Below are 9,879 nucleotides of genomic sequence, written 5' to 3' on the forward strand. Positions count from 1 at the left end.
CTCTTTGCTTATTTTACTTTCAAGATAGGCACGTTTCTCGACTCATACCCTGGAGAAGGGATTGCGTGACGATTGGGTTTAGCAACCGCGTGACGCAACATGATAACGTGAACGCGATTGGTCGACAGTCTGTTGGGTGGGGTGTTTGCGCCTACAGTTTTGCTTCTGTACTGCAATTTGACTGACGTCCGGTCCAGGAAGACAATTTCTTTTGACTGCCAGAGTCCGATTTGAAATTTGCTAATAAGACATTTCAGTCACCGCCTTTGTGCACAAAACATCAATTGAATTATTCAAATAATTGTCGCTGAGGCAGAATTTTTTTCCATCAATCACTGCCGAAGATATGAACATTTTATTTTCATCCAATGCCTGCCGTGTTGCATTGCTCCCTGTGCTCTAGTGCGCATGTATGTGATGTTTGCACTGCCCGTTAGGCAGCCGCCATAGAGCAGATTGACGAGGGCGCCATTTTCTTAGCTAAACTGACCAAGACGCTCCTGACGCCGCCCTTTGATAAACAGTGCCCACTTTGTCAAAGACAAGGGACAAAATATTTTGCTTGTCCATTTCCCAGCGCGCCTCTCCAGGGTGGTGTTGAAGAAACGCATCTCTGCAGCGCTACACCAACGTTCCGTCAATTTTTTTTTATCTGACTTAAATCATGTAGCACATATAGGATATGGTAGAGAGAATATGTGGCCTTTTCTGTAGCCTACAGGCTGGAGATGAAATGTATGACAACGTAATGAGAGGGACAATATTAACAAACAACATATCCTAAAGACAGGCCAGGTCAAAGTAAAATGGACAATATTGAATGGACGATCACAACTGTTGTCCAGGAGTTTCACCACATTGTCATGATCAGAGGGTTCAAATTTGTATCCATACATTTTTCACAAACTGATCATAGCAAAAAAGAAAATACTTCTGCATTTCCTGCTGAGTAAATAGACTGACGATAACTTCTGATAAAGTTGGGTAGCTGATATTCAGAGCATAAATAGCCAAATTGATTAGTCACAGGAATCAGGACTAATAAATTCAATGCAATGGCCTGTTTTTACAAAGGGTGGGCCGTGGTAGGCTACACCCCAGTAAGCATGAGCTGACTTCTGTCTTGTTTTGGTGTTTTACAAATGGTAGGTTTTCCACATTGATGGACATTCATAAAATAACATTTCAGACAACACTGTAGGCTACACCTCAGTATGGACTGACCGACGCTGACGCCTTTTGGACGTCTTTTTTAAGTGCAGTTCAGGACTGGCCTTGATTTCCACATTCACAGACATTGGTTTTTGGTTTGGTCTAGACCAAATTTGAACCAATCATAGATAATTGGTTCAGATTTGGTGCGGGTCCAGACTGGCTTTGATTTGGGCCAAGGATTAAATGACTTATTTTCAACTTTCATTCAGAACCAAAATTGAGCCTGATTTCAACATCCGGTGATCTCGCCTATGGTGGCAGAATGGCAAGGATCGGCCTTGGATGTTTGTCTGTGTCAACCGAATGTTAAATGAATCCATGAATTCGCTTATACTAAATGTGAGTAGTTTTTATTACTTTATTACTTTTTTATTATTTTTTACTTTAGTTTATTTGGTAAATATTTTCTTAACGCTTCTTGAACTGCACTGTTGGTTAAGGTCTACACTTGTTGTATCTGGCGCATGTGACAAAGTTTGATTCTATTTTTTTTATTTGACCCCTTAAAACAACACATTTCACTGCACCTATCCAGTGGTATGAAATACTTAAATAAAAATACTTCAAAGTACTACATAAGTAGTTTTGGTGGGTATCTGTACTTTACTATTAATATGTTTGACAACTTTTAATTTTACTTCATTACATTCCTAATGAAAAGAATGTACTTTTTACTCCATACTTTTTCCCTGACTCCCACAAGTACTTGTTACATTTTGAATGCTTAGCAGGACAGGAAAATGGTCCAATTCACACACTTTTCAATGGAATATTTGTGGTCATCTCTACTGCTTCTGATCTGGCGGACTCACTAAACACAAATGCTTCATTTGTAATTTATGTCCGAGTGCCTCCCTGAGCCCATGTCCCAGAGAGACAGAACAGCAACACCAGCAGAGCTACAGCACCCCTCATTCTAAAAGAACACCTCTACTGAAATGATGTAGTCTAGGGCTCAGTGCCCTTTCTTATACATACACAGCTTGGGTATCGACTGCATGAGAATTTAACACATCGGTGACAGAAAGAACACTCTGAGAGAACATTGCCGAAGAAGACCTCATGTCTCTTATATCTGATGTTACCTACAGCGGTGGAAGAAGTGGACCTGTGTTTGGTCTCTCCACTTCCTGTTCTGACCTGTGTGGCAGGCTGGCAGCCTTTATGGCTGAGTCATCCAAAGTAAACAAAGGGAAGCAAGACAACTTTCAAAACACATTGACAAGTGTTGCTTCCAGTGCTCATAAAGGTAGACTTACATAGTAATGAAGAATGGCTTTTCTGTAAATAGGGCATGCAAGCTATGTGTATTGTGAAATCGTGTAGTATATGTAATAGTTTGTCTGCCATTCTAAATGTAAACATTTATAGGCCTACATCAAAGGCACTTTTTAAAACCATGGGGAAATAAAGTATACAAATGTGTTCCTACTACTAAGAAATATGAACAATTAAAAGTAAATTAAATCAAGTAAAAAACAACACCAAAACTCCCTTTTCAAAGTCATTTATTAACCTCTGAATTAAATCAGTAGAACTAGACTGTGGTGGCCAAAGGATTATTGAAGATGTACAACATGTAAAACATACTAAAGGAGTTCAAAGACTGTGAATCAAAGTTTAAATGTCAAGCTTCAAATATTGTGTTTGTGTTGACAATACGATGCATTTAAAGAATTGTAGATGTATGGTGGTGATGCAGCAGCAGGGTTAGTTCATTCCAGAATGCTTTGACAAATTTAAATTCCAAGTCCATGTCAATTACACTGGTCCATCAGAAGGTAGCTTGGAGTCGGAAAGGCAGAATGTGGGACATCAAGCACGACAAAATGGCAGATCATAGTCTGAAAAGAGAGAGACAGACATCATCAGATACTTGAATATTTTAGGGCCAGTTTCCTTGGCCCCGATGAGCTTATTCCTTGACCAAAAAGTAGAATCTGCACTGAAAGTGCTTTTTAGTTCAGGACTAGGTTTAATCTTGGTTTGGGAAACTGGCGAATACTGTGTATATCATAAGAGCTCAGGTAATCGCATTAATATATACTGTAGGCTAACTATTTACTTCAAGGTGAATGGTGATTTAGCAGGTAAAGTATACATTACCTTGAGATTCGGAGAGTTCTGCAGTCTGCAATCAGCCAAGTTTACATTGGCTTCGTTCTTACACACAGTCTCTCCCACTTTGACAGTCATGGTGTGCTTCACCCGAGCAGGAGGGTAAATCTAAAAGTCAACAGAAATATTTACGTAAGGTGAATAGTTTAATCTACATTTGTACTTTCAATATTCTCATTCAAGTCTAGTGCCAAATCCGAGGACTTAATTACAATTTTAGTTCAATTAGTGATTAAGTATTTTTTCCGTTCAGTTAGTTCTGAAGAATGTAAAACTATTATAAAAACAAATAAGATATTATTGCAAGTGGTGTGCAAGTGTGCAGTCTACAGACCTGTGGTGTGGCAGATAGAATGTCGATGACCTTGTACGCAAAAGCATATTTGTTCATGCGATTATGGAAGTCAATGGCAAAGTTGGCTGCCTCTGTGACACCAGAGCCGTAGGAGTACTGTCCGGGCTTGTCCCCCAACACACAAGAGATCACGGTGAGTGCCGCAAGAATTGTGCACAAAGCATTCATCTCTGTACCATTCAAGTCTGTGGAAGAAAGAGAGCATATCTTTGACACACTTTGCCTTTAGAGATTTGTTCTATTTTTCATTCTTTAAGACAGGCCAAGTAAGTGTATATGAGGCATCAGGACTAGCTACCCTTTCAGGTTTTGAAACAGCACGTATTGAACAATGGAGCAGGTTGAGAACAATATAAGAATATCGTCTGAGAGAGAGTTCAGCATATTTTATGATAAAACGACATTGTAAAAATGTGCGCAGTACGTTGAGCACTTAGAAATCAACAAAATACTCAGCCCGGATAAGACATCCCTGAATTATGAGATACATGATTGCAGGTGGTAAGGTTGTTGGATATAATGCCAGTCAAAACCAGACCTAGGCATTATACAAACAAGCTGGCATTTAGAAACTGGCATGAAATATCCTATATTTCCTGTGTAAAATATTTTCTGTGTCAAATAATAACATTGTTTAAAATGTCTTAACAGAAACCATATGCTACTGTACTACCATATGCTACTGTACATCTAGATACATTAAGATGACACATTTGCCTTGAGAAGAGAGACTTTAAAACAGGAAAAACATGCTCACCTGCAAGCTGCCTGAATGCTGAGTCATCTTCCAGCAGCTATTCTACTTTACCCTGGTGAGAATATGCCGTCCCCCTCTTTGCTCAAGCGAAACATAGCATCAGTGACTCTCTTCCACTTTTACATCTATTGTGTTCAGCTGGCCCTGAATTCCAATGATTAATCATTTCCACAGAGGGGATTCACCGCTACTGCTGCAGCAGACTGCAACTTGTTTCTGTCTGCTTCCCTTGACCAGTTTGCATCGAGAGAGAAAGCAGAACAACACATTTCTTGCTGGATGATGCCTCAGGAGTCCTTTATTTACTGTATAACCCAACGCAAATACTTTCTGTCCTCGGGGTTAGGTTTCACAAAACCAGGAAGTGACCTTTGACACTATACAGCTGAGCTCAGTGGAAGCCACTCCTACTCCTCAGAACAAACAGTTGTAACTTATACTGACACTCCGCTGCTCAGACTGTTAGTTTGTGTATCAACATGGCAGAGGCCATAGACTTGATCCGTTTTTCAATCTATCTGGATCTACTGGCGTGGCAGGTTAGAGCTCAAGAGCGTTGGGCCAGTAACCAAAGGGTTGCTGGATCGAATCCCGAGCTGACAAGGTAAAAATCTGTCGTTCTGCCCCTGAACAAGGCAGTTAACCCACTGTTCCCCAGTAGGTCGTCATTGTCAATAAGAATTTGTTCTTAACTGACTTGCCTAGCTAAATAAAGGTTAAATTAAACAATAAAAACATACTGAAGGATCCAGTGACCATTCCCTGTGGATACAGCTTACTTGAATGTCGGTCCACTTAGATAATTGAAGTAGAAATTATGCACCAATATGTCACTTTTAAAAGCCCACATGGAAAACTCTGAAAATCTGCATTTTGACATGTCCCTCCTCATGGTTTTCGTACTTATAGTAAGATTTTAATCCACTTAAACTAAAAATGTTGGCAATTTATTTTCACCATCATTGTAAAGCCCTAGTTCCTTTGCTTTTACAAAGTTTTCTGAAGATTTGATGGTTGAGTAAGCTTGGGAGGAGGTCCTGAGTGAGTGTGTGCATGTGTGTTTGTGTGAGAGAGCGAGTGTGTGTGTAGATAAGAAGATAACTAGATTATTACAAGATGTTTGTGAACAAAAGTCTCAGTGATGTTATGTCACTAAGAATACATTTCACTGATTCTTCGTCTCCACTAGGACCGCCTTTATGGGATGGCAAAGTTGGGAATGGACCCCCCCACATAGAATTTGTCAAATTATTATTATTTTCTTCTCACAGTCAGCTACAGCTAGCTTCATTGAGTTTATTTAATTTTTACAGGGACAGTGCACAGTAATCAACGTTTCAGTAAAAGTGCCGGTTTTAGCCAGCCAGCTAACTTTCAACCACAGTCCCTGGGCAGGTTATTAAAACAATTACACATTTTGGTAGTGGCGCAATTAATACGCTCGTTGATGGAATGAGTGGACCAAGGTGCAGCGTGGTAGGCGTACATCTTAATTTATTAAATGAACACCGAAAAACCAAAAGATACAAATGAAACGTAAAGTTCTGGGCTGCTCGCAGGCAGCTACACAAAAACAAGATCCCACAAACTAAGGTGGGAAAAAGGCTGCCTAAGTATTATCCCCAATCAGAGACAACGATAGACAGCTGCCTCTGATTGGGAACCATACCAGGCCAAAAAAAGAAGTAGGACAACTAGATTACCCACCCTAGTCACACCCTGACCTAACCAACATCGAGCATTAAAAGGATCTCCAAGGTCAGGGCGTGACAGCAATGAATTATAATTATTATGAATTATGAAATATAGCTAGTTGGCTAAGCTTTGATCAGCATGGGTATCCGAAAATAGCTGGGCACTGCCAAGAGCAAAAAAAAACTGGAGGACCACCATGTCGAGACCGATGCTGAGCTCACCTAGCAGCTTGCTAGCCCGACCACAGAGGTCGATGAGCCTAGCAGCCAATGCAATACCCACCCTTCCCCCCGTGCTGCCTGCTGACCAACAAGATCAAGAAGAGCCATGGCCTAGCACCAGCAGCACGAGAGTATGATCACAACAAGCACCTGCACCTCTGTTACCCCAGCCACTTGCACCTCACTACCTTGGTGATGAGGAGCCAGTACAGGTTTGTCTTGACACTTACTCAATATTTTTTCAATGTGTGTAGCTCCCAGTACAATTTCTTTAGGAAACCCACGATGGCTGCACAGTACACTGGGAAAAATTTGAAATGACTTCTTGATCAGAGATAGACTGGCCACCTGGCCACGGTGTCAGTCATTTTGAAATCAAGTGACAATATCACAGAGATGCTGGCTGAAATCAGATCTACTTGTGCATATGGCACAGATGTGAGACTTGAGGCCACAGGCTTATTGAAAGCAGTGACAGAGACAAGTTTTTTAAGTTGACTCACAAAATCAAGTTACAACAAAATCAAGTTCAACAAGTTACTGCAGTATGAAGCTATTGATCTGCACACTGGTGTCAAACTTGTCCGCAGTACGTATGAGTGCGCTGAAAAATCCAGCTCCAAGCACACCAGCTCCAAGCAAACGACAGAGCCTCACGAGTAAAACTCTGCAAGAGTATGTAGTTGAAAGAACACTGGGTCAGCCTGTTGATAGAGAACAGAAGGAGTGTAAAATGACTGTTCTTGAGCACTTTAGATGCCGTGCTGGGGGAAATGGCATCACGATTTAGCGAAGGAAATAGTCAACTGGTGGGAAGCTCTTATGTGCCATGGATCCTGAGAGCCCAAACTGTTTGGATGTGAACATGGTCAAGCCATTGTTGGACCTAACCAAAACTGAACCACTGGAAGAGGAGTTTATTGTGGCTTGCACATTCTTGTAAAGTGAAATTGCAACCACAGCCAGCAACAAAACAAATGTACCACGCTCAGTGTTCTTCAGAGATATTGCGGGCCTTTGTCAGTAATGCAGACTGCGCTATTGGTACTGCAACATGGATTAACATTTGGGGGCATTTACAGCAATGTGTAAAAATTCCTTCATCATAAAGAACGTATTCAGTGAACACAGATACAGCTTGTTCAGCTGGCATTCGAGAGGGAACTGACTACCAAATTTTGCCAGGAAGGAGAATGGAATCAGAAACTTCTCATGATGTTCAGCACATCATCGAAGAGGCTGCAACTCTTCTAAATGGTACGTTACAACCTTTATGGCCCTGGCCGCCATGCCAGAAATTAATAATTCATTGGTTTTCCCTCATGGAAGCCTGATTGTTTGGCATATTTTTGTATGCAATGTATAGTTAGTTACTTTAGGCCTTTGCTTTTTAATTCAATGCATGTTAGATTTATCTGTGATTTTTAATGTCATTGCTTACTTTTGCAGCTCTAATTGCTGTTGATAGATAAAGTATTCTTAACCTTACAGCATACGATGACATTCTAGACGATTCTGTGCTATCAACTTTGTGGCAAGAGTTTGGGGAGGGCCCTTTCCTGTTTCAGCATGACAATGCCCCCGTGCACAAAGCGAGGTCCATACAGAAATGGTTTGTTGAGACTGGCCTGCACAAATTGACTGGCCTGCACAGAGCCCTGACCAAAACCCCATCAAACACCTTTGGGATGAATTGGAATGGCGACTGTGAGCGAGGCCTAATCGCCCAACATCAGTGCCTTCATCAATGTTACAAAACCTAGTGGAAAACCTTCCCAGAAGAGTGGAGGTGGTTATATCAGCAAATGGTTAGACCAACTCCATATTAATGCCATGTAATGAGATGTTCGACGAGCAGGTGTCCACATACTTTTGGTCATGTTGTGTACTATGGGGGAGACGCACTCTCGCAACTTCTCGCAACTTCGGTTGAAGGATAAACAATCCCGCTGGAAGTCCCGCCTTCCACAGGTGATAAGCGTGAGGCTCGGATTCATTCCTTCAATTATTCCGCTATTCACCTCGGTGTGAAGTGGGAACTATTCACCTCGGTGTGAAGTGGGAACTATTCACGCCACTAAAACAAATAATTGGAAAATAAGTGTTTCACATTGCGCCAACCTAAACCCTAAAGTGATAGAGTGTGCTCACCCCCTGGACGTTGTATGCTGAATTTTGTACTTGAGATCAACCCCAAGTCATGCGGTTATAGTACTTCTCTGAAAGATGTGTGCATTGTGCAGTACGTGACGTACTGCGTACAAACTCCCTGGAAGGACGTGTAGAATTCTTAAGGAAGCTTGGAATTACTGATGGCGACTTTCCTTTCCAGGATGCCGGTACCTCGGCTGGGCCGAAGAGCAGGAAGCGGAGATGGATAGGGTGGTCGAAGCAAATGTCTTGCCAGCCTGGGTGTGGGGTATGCGGTGACTGCCCACGCCCAACCCTGCTCATGTGCATTCTGTCACCGATTATGGTAGGCTACAGGAAAGAGAGAGAGAGAGCGACTAGGTTTGGTGGGTAGCCCCCGCCGCCTGTGTCTGCCACGGTCAAGCACAGCTTGACTCTCTTCCCAGACTTGTTGATGAAGGGCCCCACCTCAGTGATCTGTTCCTATGTGGTTTTTGAAACCGGGCTAACTAAAACAAGTACTGTGTAGAGTGCTAGCCAGGTTGGCTACTCAACGAGGCGAGTTAGCTATTACTGGCTACTCCTTCCTCCCCACAATGTAGTTGCTGAGGTAGCTCTCTTGATTATTATACGTAGCGTTAAGTCGCTTGGTTATTCTAAATGGGGCCGTGCAGCGGTCAAAGAGGCTAGCTAACCTAGCTTAGACTAAAATACCTTGCGGCTAACGTTGGCTAGCATGCCTAACTTGCGGCTAGTGAAACTTATTATCTTTCCCCCCGGCGTTATGGCAACCCCATTCCTATTTTCAATTCCTGGAGTTGGAGGGAGTGGAGGAAGCAGGATTTGCGGGCACCTCCAATGAGGAAGCAGCCCCCGAGCACTTGGCTGGCGTACCCCCTGAGCGAGTGGTCTTGGCACGGGTCTGAGTGACAACAGTGCCCCCACGTTTGGTTAGGGGGAGGCTTGCAAGCCGAAGAACACCATCCCAACCATGATGCACGGGGGTGGCAGCATCATGTTGTGGGGGTGCTATGCTGCAGGAGGGACTGGTGCACCTCACAAAATAGATGGCATCACGAGGAGGAAAATAATGTGGGTATATTGCATCAACATCAGTCAGGAAGTTAAAGCTTGGTCACAAATTGCTCTTCCAAATGGACAATGACCCCAAGCATACTTCCAAAGTTGTGGCGAAATGGCTTAAGGACAACAAAGTAAAAGTATTGGAGTGGTCATCACAAAGCCCTGACCTCAAAATTTGTTGGGAGAACTGAAAAAAAAACGTGTGCGAGCAAGGAGGCCTACAAACCAGACTCAGTTACACCAGCTCTGTCAGGAGGAATGGGCCAAAATTCACCCAACATATTGTGAGAAGCTTGTGGAAGGCT

The 9,879-nt window shown here is 42.5% G+C and overlaps 1 protein-coding gene across 1 annotated transcript; it reads right to left on the reverse strand.

Moving 5' to 3' along the window:
• Positions 1 to 2,706: 2,706 nt before the first annotated feature.
• Positions 2,707 to 4,815, reverse strand: zgc:194981 (CY domain-containing protein). Its single transcript, XM_021568300.3, has 4 exons — positions 4,446 to 4,815; positions 3,668 to 3,873; positions 3,322 to 3,441; positions 2,707 to 3,059 (listed from the first exon to the last, which is right to left on the reverse strand). The coding sequence occupies exons 2-4, from the start codon at positions 3,854 to 3,856 to the stop codon at positions 2,973 to 2,975; spliced, it is 396 nt and encodes a 131-aa protein (XP_021423975.3). The 5' UTR covers positions 3,857 to 3,873; positions 4,446 to 4,815; the 3' UTR covers positions 2,707 to 2,972.
• Positions 4,816 to 9,879: the final 5,064 nt, after the last annotated feature.

The sequence above is a fragment of the Oncorhynchus mykiss genome, chromosome 17 (genome assembly GCF_057628025.1).
Source record: "Oncorhynchus mykiss isolate SJ-2025 chromosome 17, ASM5762802v1, whole genome shotgun sequence".
NCBI classification, from domain to species: Eukaryota; Metazoa; Chordata; class Actinopteri; order Salmoniformes; family Salmonidae; genus Oncorhynchus; species Oncorhynchus mykiss.

Coding starts and splice junctions, on each gene's coding strand:
- zgc:194981 (XM_021568300.3), bottom strand. CDS start 3,856: ATGAATGCTTTGTGCACAATTCTTGCGGCACTCACCGTGATCTCTTGT. Junction 3,442..3,667: donor TTCTATCTGCCACACCACAG/GTCTGTAGACTG, acceptor GTTGACTTTTAG/ATTTACCCTCCTGCTCGGGT. Junction 3,060..3,321: donor AGAACTCTCCGAATCTCAAG/GTAATGTATACT, acceptor CTCTCTTTTCAG/ACTATGATCTGCCATTTTGT.